At 52.9% G+C, this 18,160-nt stretch overlaps 1 protein-coding gene across 4 annotated transcripts in view; it reads right to left on the bottom strand.

Annotated features, from left to right (window-relative positions):
- Nucleotides 1–18,160, bottom strand: part of ZBTB46 (zinc finger and BTB domain containing 46) — a 67,923-nt gene that overhangs the window by 25,862 nt on the left and 23,901 nt on the right. For all 4 annotated transcript variants that reach the window (XM_057312413.1, XM_048222320.2, XM_057312412.1 and 1 more), the window contains exon 2: nucleotides 10,430–11,398. In XM_057312413.1, coding sequence (XP_057168396.1) covers nucleotides 10,430–11,366 — 937 coding nt within the window. In that variant the 5' untranslated portion in view covers nucleotides 11,367–11,398. The remainder of the gene's footprint in view (nucleotides 1–10,429; nucleotides 11,399–18,160) is intronic.

The raw sequence follows: 18,160 nt of genomic DNA, 5'->3' as shown, positions 1-18,160 counted from the left end.
GATATGAGATCCTATTCAGAATACATAAAGAAGGTTTACAACTCAGTAAAAAGAAAAATCGTCCAGTTTTAAAACGGGCAAAGGTCCTGAGCAGATATTCATCCAAAGAAGACACATAATGACCAGTGGGCAACGTCCAACACTGTCGGTCATCAGGGACACGCACCTCGAAACCACGAGAGTCCACTTCACACCGACCAGAGTGGCTAGAATGCGTCAGGCCAGTCAGACGGTCCCAAGGGCTGATAAGGATGTAAAGAAACTGGCCGGCTCCTCGAGAGACCACACAGAGTGACCACCCGGCCTCCAGCGTCCGGAGGAGTTGGTACCCAGAGTAGTGAAGACACACGTATGTGCAAGCTGACGGCGACACTATTCGTGACAGAAAGGGGAACAACCCCGATGTCGGGGGATGACGGGCAAGCAAGACGGTCCCTCCTCGCAGCGCACTCTTGCTCGGCCGTGAAAAGCAGCGAAGTGTGAACTCGCTACCAGGCAGATGGGGCCTGGGAGCCAAGGCAGCCTGAGCGCAGGCTGCTGACCCCCAAGTCCCGATGAATTCCACCAGGAACATCACGGACGACGTGCAAGCAACCCTGTGCCCCCTCGCACAAACCACCCCGCAAATCGGAGTCCCGGCAAGGGTGCCCGAGCCCCCAGGCCACGTCTCGTCCGTGCAGGGAGGTTCTGGAGTCAACACCACGTGCAGGAGGCCGGGGCTTCCCACGAGGCTGCCTGCCCCGAGCATCTCCTGGGACTCAAGCTACACTGTTTACAAAAAGCTTGAGTGGACACCAAGCGTCCATCCTCACGTCTGAAAATGGGTTGAGCTCCAAAAATGCATTTGTAAGTTGGTCACGTAGGTCCGCCCACCACACACTTGTGACACGCACACACGTGCTTGCTCACGGACACACGTGGGCACACAAGCTATGCTTCCTCGGGCAGGTACCAGCAACGGCCAGCGCTGGTTCCAGCGAGACAGGAAGACCCTGCCCTCTTGGGGGCACAGGAGGGACAGCACGAGACAGCGGCTGCTCTGCAGACACAGGACACGTGTGTGGCAACAAGAAATGACCACACGCCAACTGCACGGGCAACGGAGAGTCACTCAGGCTCATTCCCTGACCTCTTTTTAATAAACGAAGCAAACAGGACTAAAGATACCAACATCTAATTGTCAAGGGCGATGTGTTAAATGTAAAGGGTTTATTCTAGGGGGGATACAGTGTTTTTTCTCGCTTCCTATAAACGATACATCATAACATTTTGAAAATTTAGCTCACAATCTTTAGCTGGAAAGCAAAAAAGAGATTGTAATTAAAATAAGCAGAATTTTTAAACGATCAAAGGAGATCAGGCAGCGTTAGTCGCAATGTGGGTATCAGCAGATTCGGAATGGAAAGAGTGTGTTCCAGCCACGTGAGCTCCAGGGCCGGGGGGACGTGGCTACCATGGAGGGAGGAGGCCAGGAGGGCAGGGAGGGAGGGGTGTTGACCTCACAACCAGGGAGTCCTGTGGCGGGGGGCACGGCCTGGTTGACAGCCGGCACCCTGTTTCCCCAAATCTCCACCCTTCACGATTCTTTAAAGCGCTCACGAGGTGCATTTGAGAACGTCTGCACGGAGGTCACAGCCCAACCGTGCTCAGCCCGCCACCTTGTCCACCAAAGAGCCACCCGGTGTGTTCCCTGTGCAAACAACACACGGAAGTTTCTAGAGAGTGTGCGCCACTGGGCACACTTCCCTGCCCCCACCCAGGTGCTCACAGCCCAATCAGACTCAAATGGGGCAGAAAACCGTTCAAAAAGACTAAGTATGCATTTCACCCAACATTTACCTTCTCACTTTAATGTGTCTAAAACGCATTCTCTATTTCTAAAAGGTCATGTTTCTTTATCCAAGTTCAAATCAAGTTTCCTCATTTTCTTAACTATCAAAAAGTTTTCACATCATTCCATAAATCCTCCTTAGTTGAAATATATGTATAATTGAATAAATACATAATTGAATCAATTACTTTGCTAACCATATAGTCAGTAAGGTGATTCGATGGGTAAGAATCAGGTTTTGGGCAAATCGTACTGGAACAACTAGACACCTACACACAGAAGTCAACGTGACCCACGGACCCACACGTCACACCCGAACCCATGACACATCCAGGAAAAACACAGGGGGATGTTTGTGACCTTCAGCAGGGATTTCTGTGCTAGGACTCAAAACATCGGAGCCATAAAGGAAAAAGGTTTGCAAATCGGGCTTCGTCAAAACTTACAAGGTATGCCCCTCCAGAAACAACGCTAAATGAAAGTGAAGCAGAGATGGAAAATGTTCGCGAGACACACACTTGTTATGAGAATAAGCCGAGAACTCTCAACTCAGCTCTGAGAAATGGGTTCAAGACGCGAACAGACACTTCCGTAAGCAGAGCGTGAAGAGTGGCTCGTCACGGCCAACACTTCAAACCCAACAGCACAATCCACCCGGGTCGGACCCACAAAGAAAGCCGTGCGAAAGAAAGACTGACAGACACATGGAAAGAAGACCAACAACACGGCCCATCCAAGGAGTGCACGGTGCAAACAGGAGGCGAAACTCCACGCCCTCCAGAACGCTTAGAGACGGAAAAGCGAACAGTACCAACTGCTGACAATGACGTGAGGCCACGGGGACTTCACACAGAGCCAGCACGAGCCTCAAGTCCCAGCCGTCACGGCCCCGGGAGTTCGCCCACGAGGAATCAAAACTCACACGGGCACAAAGCCATCCCAGGACGTCCCAGGGGTGTATTCGTCACGCCGGAAACCACCGGAATAACCGTAATGCCCACCGCAGCGTGTCAGAGCCAGACAACAGACACACGCTGGAAACCGGGTTTGGTGATACACGCGTGACAATGCAGACAGACCTCAAAAGCTGAAAAGCACAGAAGCGCAGACCAACCGGCGGCTGCCAAAGTGGGGGGTAGCGACCCAGGGGTCCTCGGTGGCCGACGTGCTGGGGGCTGAGGTCTGTGGACCGTGTCAATGTCCAGAAACGGGTGGTGGCAGTGATGGCATTCTGCAAGACGTTAGCCTTGGGGAAACGGCCTCAGGGGACACGGGGCCCCTCTGTGTCATTCCTTACAGTTCATCATTCCTCTACAATAACCTCAAAATGGAAAAACAAAAGTTAAATAAAATAAGCCAGACACGAGAGCAGGCGCTGCAGCTCCCAGGCCACGCTGGTGACAGGCGTCGGAGTGGCCGGGTGGGGTGGGGGGTGAGCAGAAAGGGCGGGAGGGGCCGCTCCAGCAACGGAAGTGTTCTTTCTCCTGATGGTGGTTCAAATTAGAAAGACAACACGCAAAGCTACGGAGCAACCAAAATTCCTCACACTATGGGGGGTGCAGACACTGGGCAAGTCTGCAGCTCCTTAGGAACTCAAGGCACCCCTTCCCGGGACCCAGCCACCACGCTCCCAGGTATTTGCTCAAGAGAAAGGAAAACGGGCTTGCCGAAAATGTTCACAGAAGGGCTCTCCATCATCGCAAAAACTGTCTCCTGGAGCACACGGCGGCGTACTCGGGCACCAGCACACCAGGCACAGCCCGGCAGGTGCCGACCACAGGGAGACGCAGCCACGCACACACCCCGTGGCCGGGCGCCCGCCGTGTGGTTGCGTCTGGAGGAAGCGCGAGGCGGGCCGGGTAGGGCTGTGGCAGCAGCGAGAGGTCCCCCGGGACTGGCGCGTGTCAGGTGTCAAAGTGACCCTAAAAACGGGACACGGACTGAACTCTAACGAAATGCTCGCCCGAGTGTTTTGGGGTGAAGTATGCTGACGTCTGCCAGGTACTCTGAAATGCACTGAAAAACAAGATGGGTTTTCGATGATCAGATGGAGAAGCGTGTAATAAAGCAAACGTAGCAAAATGTTAAGTGCAGACTCTAGCAGCAGACACGCTCATGGCTTTTTCAACTTCTTTTTTTTTTTTTAAGATTTTATTTATTTATTCGACAGAGATAGAGACAGCCAGTGAGAGAGGGAACACAGCAGGGGGAGTGGGAGAGGAAGAAGCAGGCTCCCAGCGGAGGAGCCCGATGTGGGGCTCGATCCCAGAATGCTGGGATCACGCCCTAAGCCGAAGGCAGACGCTTAACCGCTGTGCCACCCAGGCGCCCCTCATTTTTTTTTTCAACTTCTAAGTGTAAATATTTCTCCAATAAAATGTTAGGGAGAGGAACAGAAAATTATTCAAATTCGAAATCTGTGTTTACTGTATGTATAGTATACTTAAGAAAAAGGAAGAAAGAATGACAATTTTCGCCAAAAAAACTTCCTTGGGGCCCCTGAGTGGCTCAATCAGTTGAGCATCTGACTTTTTTTTTTTTTAAGTTTTTATTTATTCATTTGAGAGAGAGAGCGCACAAGCAGGGGGAGAGGCAGGGGGAGAGGCAGAGGGAGAAGCAGGCTCCCCGCTGAGCAGGGAGCCCAACGCAGGACTGGACCCCAAGACCCCGGGATCATAACCTGAGCCAAAGGCAGACGCTTCACCGACTGAGACACCCAGGTGTCCCAAGCATCTGACTCTTGATTTCGGCTCAGGCCACGATCTTGGGGTCCTAGGATTGAGCCCGACATCAGGCTCCGTGCTCAGTGTGGAGCCTGCTTAAGATTCCCTCTCTCCCTCTCCACCCCCCCAACCCATGCTCCCTCCCTCTCTCAGAAAGCAAACAAACAACAAAAAAGCCCCACTTCTTTATTACGTGTGTAACCCTAGGTAGGCTGATGATAATGGTCCTTACGTGTCCAGGTCCCAACCTCCAGACCTGTGACTATGTGACCTCACACGGCAAAAGGGATTTTGCAGGTGATGGAGTTAGGGACCCTGAGGTGGGAAGATGATCCTGGATTATTCTGGTGGGTTACTGTCCACACAGAGTCCTTCTAAGCAGAAGAGGGAGGCAGGAGGGCGGAGCGATGTGGGGCCAGGAGCCAAGGAAGGCAACGCCTCTAGAAGGCCAAGGAACGTTCTCCCCCAGAGCCTCCAGAAGGAGCACAGGCCACCTCCCCGCTTCAGACTCCTGGGATCGGTAAGACACGCGGTTGTGCTATTTCAGGCCGCTAGGCTCGTGGTGATTTCTCACAGCAGCTGTAGGAAATGGACGCACCCCTAGGAACACCTCCAGAATGTACCGGAACAAGCACCAGGGGCAGCACTGACTTTCACGACCCAAACTGGCAACAGCCCAGAGCCGTCCACATCAGGACAAGACGTCCGCGGTGTGCACTCGCCCAACGGGGCCCACACGCGTGGGAAGGCACAGCCACGGCTTCATCCCACAGCCGCGTGCCTCAGAGAAGCTGGCGGCAGATGGCGTCCCCTCTGGGGGAGGCGGTCCCCAGGACTGGCGCGAGGGGCTGCTCATTAGCCACCTGGACAATGAGGGGTTTGCACCTCTCGTGTGTACGTGATACTTCGGGTTTTTGAAGTTTGAAAAAAGCAGTGGCATAAGAATTTTCAAATGAACACTTTACAATAACACTACTCCTCTTAAAATCTCCATTTAAATGGAAGTTCACAAGCTGTGCTTTCACATATATATATATATTATATACGTGTATATATAATCTCACCCTGAAGATTTCCACACAACCCAGTCCCTCCTTCTCGCCGCTCATGCCGGGCACCACAGACGCGGGCAGCCCCAGGCTCTGGCTCCCGCCCCACGTCAGAAGACCCTCCGGGCATCGCTGCCGAGGTCTACAAACACCAGAAGACAGTAAGCACTTGGTTGACAAAAGCCCTTGAGTTCAGACCAAAACAGGATCCCGCGAGATGGCCGTCCGTCCGTCTGTGGACCGACCACAAAACCTTCGCTGTTAGCTCCGTGAAGCTGCTGGGGGGCCGCGCCCTGGGCTCGGGAGCTGGAGAGGGCTCCTTCCTGCACAACCCTACGGCACAACGAGGTGGCCACACTCCCTGCAAACACAGGTCCCAGTGCTGCTCAGCAAAACGGCAGTCGTACCAACGCATGCACGTTCCACGGAGACCCCCTTCCTGAGCGGGAGCCCGGGTGCTGCCTGGCTCACGGGGCTTCGAGAAGCACCTGGTCCTCCTGCTTCAGCCTGACAGCCTCACGACGCGGCCTGCCTTGTCCCACACCAACCGGGACACACTCTGGTTCCCCTGCGGAGCTCCCTGTGGGTGGGGCGTCCTCCCAGCTCTGCTGGGCACCCCCGGTGACCTCAGTGTCTGCACCTGGAAGAACGGGGGGCTGAGCTGGATGTCCGTGAGAACCCTTCAAAGACTCATCCTTCATGAACTTGGTGTTCTAGAAAATCCAGACGGCAAAGAAGTGCTTTCGTTGGGAAAAGAAGCTGTGGGAGCTCAGCAAAGCCGAGGTCGCAGGTTCCTCCATCAGGACAACGATTCCGAAGTGTGGCATCGGGCACAGATGAGCCAAGAGTCACAGGCATGACCCCCAGGCCTCCTCCACCCGCGGGCCCCTTCCCACCAGACCCACCCACGCGGACATCTGCCCTCTGCTACTGCCCCGCTGTTCCGCATCACCAGCCTCTCCCGGCCTCCCGGGTCGGACGAAGGACACTCGCTCCCTCTCATCTCGGCGGCAGGCGCTCCCATGACGGCCCCTGGATTCGCGCTCTCAGCCAATATTCCAACAAAGACGGCTGCTGTCTCTGTCGGGTCCCCAGCTGCCACCGGACAGACAGCAACGCGGTCAACCAGAACGGATTCCGCACAATTCTGCTCGTACCCGAAGGAAGAACATCTGGGGGGTCTACAACTGAGCTTGAACTTTTGAGGAAAGGATGAAGAGCAGAAGGGGTCACGGGGTGGAGCTCCGAGGAACAGGGTCCACCGGTGGGGGTGCTGGAGGCAGGTCCAGTCCCGGCCCCACAAACCTGGGGTGCACCTTTCATTCGGGCTCTTTTACCCCCGAAACACAAACACCAGCCTGAGCAAGATGACTTTCTCTACGAGGAGCGATCGGTTTGCTGAAGCACGGGCGGTGGCACGGTTCCCTCCAGGAGAAGTGCGCCAAGTGCGCGGACAGTCATGTCCTGGGCGCTGGGCACTCTGCTCATCCTTTGTGTCTCCAATCAGAACACGGACCTGACATGTAGCTTAACTCAAACCCACAAGCTTCACCGCTTGTCCAGCGAATCCGTCCGCGCCCTCCTGGGCTTTAGGACGGTGCCGGCGGGCAGACAAGACAGTCCGGCGGGGGCGTCTTCTCCCCTCCTGCCCTCGCAGAGCCTGCTTGGCAGCTCCTTCTTCAGCCCCAGCGAGGACCCTCTAACCTCAGCGGGGGCAGCGCGGACTCCCCTCGCCCGAGAGACGGTGCACCTGCGCCACCCCGCCCCCCCACCCAGGGAAGAGGCCACAAGGGCGTGAGGAGCCGGCTGGGAGCCTACAGACACCACCTTCACCTGAAGCTGTCCTGTGGTTCCGACACGTTCTTAAAAATCCCAGTATGCCGAGATCCGACTCTACAAAAATCTAGGTATAAACATTTACTTTACAAACCACACACTTTATTGTAGCTACAGAACTCTCTTTTCCGCAAAACCCTTCAGGAACATGAGGACAAGCACCTGGGCTCTTCCCATACCGGCTTCTGAATTAGCAGGGACAGAGCTCCTCATCGGGGGTCTGGGGCCATCTCGGGGCCACACACAAAGGGGGGAGCCAGGCCCCAAGGAGGACGAGGGGAGGGAACGCGGGTCTGGCCACAACTTTACGCGCAGCCGACCTGCGCCCGCGAGCTGTCACACAAGGGAACTGCTGTAACTCAGAAGTAAATCCCACGGACACTTTCTTGGAATCCATTGGGTTAAAATGCTCTTGACCTTTTGCTTGGAAAAATCACTCGATGCTAACAGGCTCCGAATGACCACAAGTCAAGGTGGGAACACACAGAAGGCCCGGGACCAGCAGCCCTGGTTGAAGAGCTGGATATCTGAGCATCTGTCCTGAGCCCCCAAATGATCTGCAGGGACCGCCTGACACATTCCCTTGGAATAGGGCCCTTTCTCCCACAAATAGGATGAGAATTTAAAACTACTCTTCTCCAAGAGGTAATAAATACGGAACGAAAACAAACTGAGCTCCGCTGGGATCACAGCTCAGGCTCCCGCGCCCGGCCCCAGCTCCAGAGTAGAGGAATAAATGGCCACCACAGCAGGCAGAAGCCATCCTGTGCGAGCCTACAACCTCATGTCCTTGTCTCTGCAACTCAGAATAATCTAACAGAAGCGGTTCACAGTTGCCGTGGTAACCCAAGGGATTTAAGACATTAGCAAAAGTACACAGCCGAAAGCACTTGTTGGACTCTAAAAACACCTTCTGCTTGACAACTGCATTGAAAACCTCAAACCCACAGGCCTGAGGAGCAAACATTCTTCGCTGTGCTGATGGGCCCTCAAACCGCAAGGCCTCCAGCATCACAGCCCGCTGGGCGGCTCACGGCACTCAAGCGGGCGTCCCAGGACAGGACTGCAGCACTGACCACCCCAGAAGGTTCCACACAAAACATGTGTCCTTAAGTCATTCACCAGGGACTGCGGCTTCTCGGAGTTCAGTCAGAGCTGGTGACGGATTCTAAACAAAGTTTGGAGCGCACGGCGCGTACCTCTCCTTACCAACAGCTGGCGGGGAGGGAGGCGGCTTTTCTAGCAGCTCAGAAACTTCATCTTCTTCTTAGCTCGGTTACACTCCAACAGTTGTGGGGCGCTGCCCGTCAGAGACACGTACGATGACTGGACACACTTCTGGTGGTCACCAAACTCGGGGACGGGCTGCTATTGGCATCTGGTGGATGGAGGTCAGGGATGCTGACACCGTCCTAGACTGCCCAGGACAGTCCCCACGGCAGAGTCATCTGCCCAAGGTTGAACAACCACGATTCAACCAGCTTGTACTGAACACGCAGGGGTCTGGCCGTGTGCTCAGGGCTGGGAACACACAGGGACAGGGAATGACAAGGAGTAACACAAGCTAAGCGCATCTCGGGGAGGCACCGCTGAACGCATACGGAGTTTCGGTCTGGGATGATGAAAACCTTTTGAAGATAAACAGCAATGAAGACTGCATGACAACGTGAACGTGCTTAATGCCAATACGTTCTATACTTAGAACGGGTTAAAGAGTAAAGGAGATGGCGCATGTGTCTCACCACGATATTAAAAGCTAGCCTATCGAGAGCAGAGAGCAGGAGCCCGGGCTCATTCAGGGGCCCCACCCACCCTGCCCAGGAAGCCTTCTGCGCAGGGGAATGGGCAGGTGCCCCCCACCCGAGTACAGGATGCTTACCACCCGGGACATTTTGCAGGACCATTACCCCAGTTTGCTGCCCTCACCTCCGTCCATTCCCACGTTCCAGATGATTTCTGACCTTCCTGGAGGGCCCTCCCCAGGACAAGACCTTGCTAAGATGCCTCCACCCTGCTCTGGTCCAACTCTATTCCACCGAATGTCCTTCCTCATCCCTCCCCACCCCACTGCACCTGGGGCCGGGCTGGGGCCAGGCTGGGGCCGGGCTGGGGGGAGCCAGGTCCCCCATCTGCCGCGGAGAAGGGCTAGCAGTAACCATCACGCGGTCCGCAGCAGGAAGGGCACCTGGTGTTTCGTAAACGTCTAGATTGTTACCCACTTGTCTGGGAGACAGACACAGAACTGTCGTCCAGACCGTGCGGACCAGCTTCAGCAAAGCCAAGCACAGAGCCACACTGACCCTAACGCAGGGCCGGACGTGCAGTCAGGGGGACCCCTCGAGGTGCAGCAAAACGCCCAGCAAGTGCAAGAGACCGACAGGTCTGTCAGCTTGAACCACAGAGCCGTTCTGGCTGGAAACGAGAAAACATCTCTCGCTGAGGAGTGCTTTACTGCCAGAGGCCTTCAGGTCCCTCCAGGTCGAGATAAGCTCTTGGCCAGGGACAAAACACGGGCACACGATGGTTTGCTCAACGTCCACAACGACCAAAACTCCCGTCTGCTGGACAGAAAACCCAGAGCCGAGGCCCCGGGACAGTGAGTGCCTGAGACATCCCACCTCCGCGTCACCTCATCTGATGCACTTTTCCACCTTCTAACCTTTTAATGTTTACATCTTTCAAAATGAAGATCCTCTCACCGGTGTTTAAGAAAGGCTGCCCTATAAAAAGGAAAGCAGACCCTTCAAACTGACCCCACGCCAGGTGTCACCCCTTTTCCAGCTGCTGACCCCTCAGCTTTAAAGAAGCCCTCCCTCAGCTGGCCTCTGCATGCCGGTGACACGGGCAGTGTCTTGCTGGGGGCCCCCAAAGTCCTACTGCATGCTTCACCCACAAGACAAACGGCCACAGGGCCTCAGACACGCAGTGCACTGGGGCCGCGGTGGCAGGACAGGGTCTCAGCCCCTGCCCGTAAAACACAAAAGGCTTACTTGAGTCTCGGCTGCTGAACGGCCACCCAGACGTCGGAAGGAAGGAGGCCACTGGGGAGCCGGCCCGGCTATCGTCCTCCACCTGCTGTGTGATATGCCGGACCGTCTCCTTGTTTTTCCGATTCTTCCTGCGACCTGTAGGCTGCCAGCCATCGCCTCCAGCCTGCTCTGAGAAAGAGTTCTGTATTACACCATCCCTGGCGGAAGGCAGCTCACTCCCTCCGTAATGAGACGGTGAAATCTGCTCTTCCTTGACACGCAGAGACCCGTAGCCCACGTCGCCAGGCCACAGCGACCGCGAAGAGATGTCCTCAGGACCGTCGGCCTTGGGCTCCTGGTCCTCCTTCCCGTAGCTGCTTCCTCCCTCGTGGCAGCTGGCGATGGCCGAGTCTCCAGAAGAGTTGGCAGGACTCGTGCGCCGGGCCAACCACGGGGAGATGCTTCTTCCGGCCATCACGGCCGAGATCAGCGCGTCCGTGCTGCTGCCGGGCGGGGCACTGATCTCAAACTCGGAAAGCTCGTCCGAGGCATCCGGCTTGATGCTGATGTCCAGGGCGGCCTTGATGAAGTCGTGACAGGCCTGCACGATGTCCGTCATCTGCAGGAAGCTGGCCGCGGACATCACCTCGATGACGTTCCTGCTGGTGAGCGCCAGGTGGGCAGAGTACATGAAGTCGATGATGGCCTTGAAGCCCTGGGCCGTGACGATGTCCAGGTGTGTGACCGTGGCCTGGTCGGACGTCTTCTGCACCTGGCAGTAAAGTGTCTTGAAGTAGCGGCTACTGCCGAGCAGGACGTTCTTGTGCGCCTTGAAGACCTTGCCCTCGACGACGACGCAGACGTCACACAGGACGCCGTGCTGCCTCTGCTCGTTGAGCTCGCGGAGCAGCTGCCGGTAGTGGGACGCGATTTCCATGTCTTCCTTTCGGTTGTTCATTTGGAAGTCTTGGTGTGGCCGTTCTACGGACTCTGTGGGGGCAAGAACACGCGGGTTAGCCACGCGGTTGACAAACACGCCCGGGGAGTTCGGCGGAGCGCACCCTCCTCCACGGCCCGGCCGCTATGCGGGGGCAGGACTGTGCCTTTGGCCGCAGGGCAGCCGCCTGGCGGGTGGACCTGAGCAGCGGTCTGCAGCGAGGTTGTGGGGTCAAGGCTGACCACCACCACAACCACATTCTGAACAGAACCGACACACAGCGGCCGCCCCTCGGCACGGAAGGCGAACGGCCATCAGTTACTGAAGGGACTTTCTGACCTAAATGTAAAATCTAGGTGAAATAACCCAAGGGAGCCTCATCCCGGATCTTCGAAGATACATCTTTAAAAACAAAACAGGGGCACCTGGGTGGCTCAGTCAGTTAAGCGTCCGACTCTCGGTTTCGGCTCAGGTCATGATCTCAGGGTCCTGGATCGAGCCCCACGTGGGGCTCTGTGCTCCGTGGGGAGTCGGCTTCTCCCTCTGCCCCCCGCCCCTGCTGGCTCTCTCTCTAAAATAAATAAATCTTCTTAAAAAGTAAAAACAAAACAAGGGCTTCCTACACAAAGAAAACCCATGGGGCAGAAAGGCCTGGAGGCAGACATTACAGCCCCAGCCCTACCACCTTCCGAAACCCCAGCACTAATCAGCTCAAGGGAGGAAGACTCCAGGGCTGGAGGGGCTCCGGCCTGGACAGCACTCTGGTCTGGTGCCCTCCTGCGGCACTCTCCTGATACCGCCTCCCCATCCGTCTGCCAGGTTCTCCTCTCTGCTGCCACTGTTAGCTTCCCCGGGCTTCCAGAACACAGTGTTCCAGACCAGGAGGCCCTCACAGGGAACCGGATCCTCGCACAGCCGGAGGCCAGAGGCCCAGACCAGCTCCCTCTAAAGCTCCGCGGGAGGGTGTGTCCAGGGCCATCCCAGCTTGGCGGCTGCCAGTCCTTGGCCATCCTTGGATGCAGAAGCATCACCACCAGGCCTCTGCCTCCATGTTCCCACACCTCCTCCCTGTGAGCCTGTGTCCCAGTGTCCCCTTCTTACAAGGACACGGGTCACGGTGGACACCTCACTCCAGAACAACCTCATCTTAACCAATTACATCCAAATTAGATCGCAGTCCGAGGCCCTGGGGGTGGAGGACACACTCTCCCCATAACACTCCCAGAGAAAGACAAGGCTGTCAGGGGCCGATCTTCCCGCTTAAGTACGCCATTCCCAGCTGGTTAGTCAAGCAGGACCGCTCACCAAAACTGCCAACATGTGTTTAAGGGCAGAGAACTACGCTGTCCAAACGTGGGGGCATCCGCCTCTTCCCTGTGAGGGGCGGCCCCCCAGGACTCGGTGCGGTCCACCCCACACACTTCTTTATTGACTCAGAGCATCACAACACACACACACCTTCCTTTGGTCGTTACAGTATGTTTCCAAACACCACCAGAAATCATCTTAAAAGTGCCCTGTGAAATGAAAGAGGAAGGAAAACTTCCAAACTCATGCTATGAGGCCGGCATTACCCCAATACCAAAACCAGGTAAAGACACTACAAAAAGAGAACCACAGGCCCAAGAACCCTGACCCCCCAGATACTGGCAACCCAAATCCAACAATACATTAAAAAAGCCGTTCGGCATGATCGAGTGGGATTTATTCCGGGTTGCGGACGCCTCAACATTCACAAATCAATCAGTGTGATACATCACATCAAAAGAGAAAGGATAAGAACCACATGATTATTTCAACAGATACGGAAGAAGCATCTGACAAAATACAGCATCTACTCATGATAAAAACTCTCTCAACAAGTAGGTTTAGAGGAAACATACGTCAACACGATAAAGGCCTTCTATGAAAAACCCACAGCGAACATCAGACTCAACGGGGAGAACTGAGAGCTTCTCCCCGAGGTCAGGAACAGGACAAGGATGTCATCACTGTTATTCAGTGCAGTACTGGGAGTCCTAGCCACAGCAATCAGACAAGAAAACGGAATAAAAGGTATCCAAACTGGTAAGAGAGACGAAAATTCTCACCATTTGCAGACGACACGATTCTATATCTAGAAAACAGTAAAGACCCCACCAAAAAACTACCAGAACTCATAAATGAATTCAGTAAGTTCGCAGGAATCAACATCGATATGAGAAATCTGCTGCATTTCATACACCGATGAACAGCAGAGAGGGAGATTAAGAAAACATCCTACTAACAACTCTCACCAAAACTAATAAAATACCAAGGAGGTGACAGATTTGTGCTCTGAAAACTATAAAACACCAATGAAAGAAATTGAAGAGGGGGACGCCTGGGTGTCTCCTTCGGTGAAGCGTCTGCCTTCAGCTCAGGTCATGATCCCAGGGTCCTGGGATCGAGTCCTGCATCGGGCTCCCTCCTCGGCGGGGAATCTGCTTCTCCCTCTGCCTCTGCCTCCACCCTCCTACTCACGCTGTGGGTCTCTCTCTCTCTCTCTCTTTCAAATAAATAAATAAAATCTTAAAAAAAAGAAATTGAGGGGCGCCTGGGTGGCACAGCGGTTAAGCGTCTGCCTTCGGCTCAGGGCGTGATCCCGGCGTTATGGGATCGAGCCCCACATCAGGCTCCTCCGCTATGAGCCTGCTTCTTCCTCTCCCACTCCCCCTGCTTGTGTTCCCTCTCTCGCTGGCTGTCTCTATCTCTGTCGAATAAATAAATAAAATCTTAAAAAAAAAAAAAAGAAATTGAAGATGACACAAAGAAATGGAAAGACATTCCATGCTCATGGATTGTAGGAACAAACATTATTAAAATGTCTATATTATCCAAAGCAATCCACAGATTTAATGCAACCCTATCAAAATACCAACAGCATTTTCACAGGACTAGAACAGACAGACGTAAAGTTTGTATGGAACCAGAAATGCCTCGAATAGCCAAAGCAGTCTTGAAAAAGAAAAGCAAGGCTTGGGCATCACAATTCTCGACTTCAAGTTATACTACAAAGCTGCAGTCCTCAAAACAATATGGTACTGGCATAAAAATAGATCAGTGAAGCACAATAGAGAGCCCAGAAATTAACCCACAAGTATATGGTCAATTAATCTTCAACAAAGGAGCAAGAGTATGCAACGGGGAAAAGACAGTCTCTTCAACCAATGGTGCTGGGAAAATGGGACAGCTACATGCAAAAGAATGAGACTGGACCACTTTCTTACATCATACACAAAAATAAACTCAAAACGGATTAGGGACCTAAATGTGAGACCTAAAAGCATAAAAGTCCTAGAAGAGAGCGTGGGCAGTAAAGTCTCTGACATTGGCCAGAGCAACATTTCTCTAGATAGGTCCCCCGAGGCCAGGGAAAGAAAAGCAAACTAAACTATTGGGACTTCATCAAAATAAAAAGCTTCTGCACAGTGAAGGGAATAACAAAACTAAAAGACAACCTACTGAACGGGAGAAGATATTTGCAAATGACATATCCAATCAAAAGTTAGTATCTAAATTATATAAAGAACTTATACAACTCAATGCCCAAAAACCAAATAATCCAATTTAAAAATGGGCAGAAGACATGAACAGACATTTCTCCAAAGAAGACATCCATATGGTCAGCAGACACGTGCAAAGATGCTTCACATCACTCATCACCAGGGAAACACAGATCAGAACCACGGTGAGACATCACCCCACACCAGTCAGAGTGCTGAAGTCAACAACACAAGAAACAACAGGTGTTGCTGAGGACGCAGAGAAAGGGGAGCCCCCGGGCACTGCTGGTGGGAATGCGAACTGGTGCAGCTACTCTGGAAAACAGTACAGAGGGTCCTCAAAAGATTAAAAATAGAAATACTGTATGATCCAGTAATTCCACTACTGGGTATTTATCCAAAGAATACAAAAACACTAATTTGAAAGGATACATGCACCCCTATGTTTCTAGCAGCACTATTTACAATAGTCACACTATGCAAACAGCCCGTGTCCGTCAATAGGTGAACGGATAAAGGAGGTGCGCGCACACACACACACTGGAATAGTACTCAACCACAAAAATAACGAAATCTTGCCATTTGCAACACCATGGATGGAGCTGGAAAGTATTGTGCCAAGCAAAAGAAGTCAAAGAAAGACAAATACCATACGATTTTGCTCATACATGGAATTTAAGAAACAAAACTAATGAACAAAGGAAAAAATAAAAAGACACTCCAAGAAACAAGATTCTTCAGTCTAGAGAACACACTGATGGTCACCGGAGGGGAGGAGGGTGGGGGACGTGGGAAACAGGTGGTGGGGATAGGAGCACACTTACCATGATGACCACTGGGTGTGAATCACTACACTGCACACGTGACCCTAACAGTCTGTTACCTACACTGGAATTCAATCTTTCAATGGTTCGAAAAAAGTAAGTTACTAAGATTCTCATCACAAAATACATTTTGTACCTATGCATAGTGGGAGACATTAACTAGAAATAAAAGCGGAAATCGGTACCTGTCCACGGGTAACCCTCAACGAACACTGCATAACACTTAAACATTCTAGGTCTACACACGTCAAAAAGAATAAACACCAAAAATGTTTCATGAAGATGTCATGTTGCAAAGGGCTACAAATGGTAACATTTATTGAAATTAAAGAAAGGACTTCCACAAAACAACCCCACTGTGGCTCCTGAGGCACAGCGGTCATTTCCTGTCAGTGAGTCCAAAACCACATGCTCCGTCCAGTCAGCATGCATGGACTGGAATACTGGCTGCAATACTACTGGCTGTGCGACCTTGGGGAAGTTACTTAACCTCTCTGTGCCTCAAATTCTTCATCTGTAAAATGAAAGTAATAATCATACTTACCTTTAGTTATTATGAAGATTAAATGAGTTAATATCTACAAAATCCTTATAAGAACGTCTACACAGACTAAACCACTACGTTTGCCACCATCACGATTATTAGTAGAGCAAGTATCACGATGTGTGTGGCAATGCTCACAAAATTCGTGAAGTGGGATGTATCTAGGAGGGGAGAGGAGAGGAATGGGGTGGGGAACGTAACGTGGGGGATTTCAATTTTATCTGTAATACTTTAATTTCTAAAAACGAAGAGGAAAGGTCTGTGGCTTCTATTAAAATACAGTATTTGCTAATTGGGGCTGTCAGGCTCACAAACATATTCTAATTTTCTTTTTTAAAGTTTTATTTTTAATTGTTTTTTGTTTCCTCGGAAGTGAGCAGGTACCCTTTAATATTTATCTAAAAACCACTGTTGGGCTGCTGCTCCCACGGAAATGTTAAAACCGACAGATTCCAATTTTTAGCCACCTTTGTGTTTTACTGGCAATACAATTAAAATACATGAAAATAAAACAAAATGTGGTGAGATATGTGGTTATTTTGTTTTACATTCTGAGGCTACGAAGACAGGCCCAAAGAGCCAAAGGCTCTCATCCCTCGTCTCCCTCCGCTGGCCGGGTCCTGGGCACCCTCCCCCACCCTCTTCCCTCCCTCCCTGCTGGAGGCAGCTGCACTGGCAGGGCTGGGGCCCCAGGGACCCCCCAACACGATTTCCATTAGGGAAAAAAGTTACTTGTATATTAAAAAGAAATGGAGTCTAAGGGGCGCCTGGGTGGCACAGCGGTTAAGCATCTGCCTTCGGCTCAGGGCGTGATCCCGGCGTTGTGGGATCGAGCCCCACATCAGGCTCCTCCGCTATGAGCCTGCTTCTTCCTCTCCCACTCCCCCTGCTTCTTCCCTCTCTCGCTGGCTGTCTCTATCTCTCTGTCAAATAAATAAATAGATAATCTTAAAAAAAAAAGAAATGGAGTCTAAAATAAGAGTCTGCTATGAAAATATTAAGGGTACGTGGAATCTATCCAAGCCCAAAGAAGCTTCAGGAGAATAGCTGAATTTCCGTTACGAGGGGCTCCTGGGAGTCCCACCCACCTGACCACAGGGGTCGTGTCGTCCACGGCCTGACAGCTGAGATGCAGCCTTGAGGTTCTCTGAGGGCACGGAGAGCAGAGCACCTGCCCAGGTGCCGTGGACCACCTCATGGAGACACATCTGGCCGCAGACACACCTGTGGACAGGTAACCTGTCATCTCCGAATTACCTGCGCTGCTACGCAGAGCACAGGGCACTCTCACGAACTCCAGGCCCACGTGCGGCACCCTCCGTGGGTAAGGGGCCCTTTCTAAGAGAGCCTGTGGTCCATGAAGAAACACAGATGCCAGAACGTTGCGAGGTCAGGGTCTCAGGGCTGAGCGAGACCACAGGGCAAGCAGGCGATCTGTCACCGCCCGGCACCCGAGGCTGCACCCCTGAAAAGCTGCACCCTCTCCCTGCTGTTTTTTCCCAACTTTCTTTCTTATTTCCCCTCTAGGTTCCCCACTTAGAGCTTGCTGATCGAGAGAGACTGTTTCCGACAGAATCACTTATAAAACAGAACCACCTTGGTACCAAACATCTTGGATCCACATTCCAGACCAGACTGGAGAGGTCACATCGCCTGACCAGCTCTGGGGGGTTTGATGCGGACTCGGGGGCCCTAACCACGGACAACGGGGGACACGGTGGACAATGCAGGTCACCAAGACTCCTAAGGAAGGGGGGTCCTCTGGGAGGCAACAGGTGGGACACTCGGGTGCAATTTCCAATCCCGCAGTCTCCAGGGAAGGCGGAGGGCGTCCCCAGGCTGCAAGCCAGGAGACCCAAAGCTCAAAGACACCACATTCCCGGCCAACAGAGAAGCCAGCTTCAGAACAAGCGTGCGTGTGGC

Source organism: Ursus arctos, unplaced genomic scaffold, assembly GCF_023065955.2.
Source record: "Ursus arctos isolate Adak ecotype North America unplaced genomic scaffold, UrsArc2.0 scaffold_16, whole genome shotgun sequence".
In the NCBI taxonomy this organism is placed as follows: Eukaryota; Metazoa; Chordata; class Mammalia; order Carnivora; family Ursidae; genus Ursus; species Ursus arctos.
Note: the sequence above shows the minus strand (reverse complement) of the source record. Positions and strands in the feature narration are given on the sequence as shown.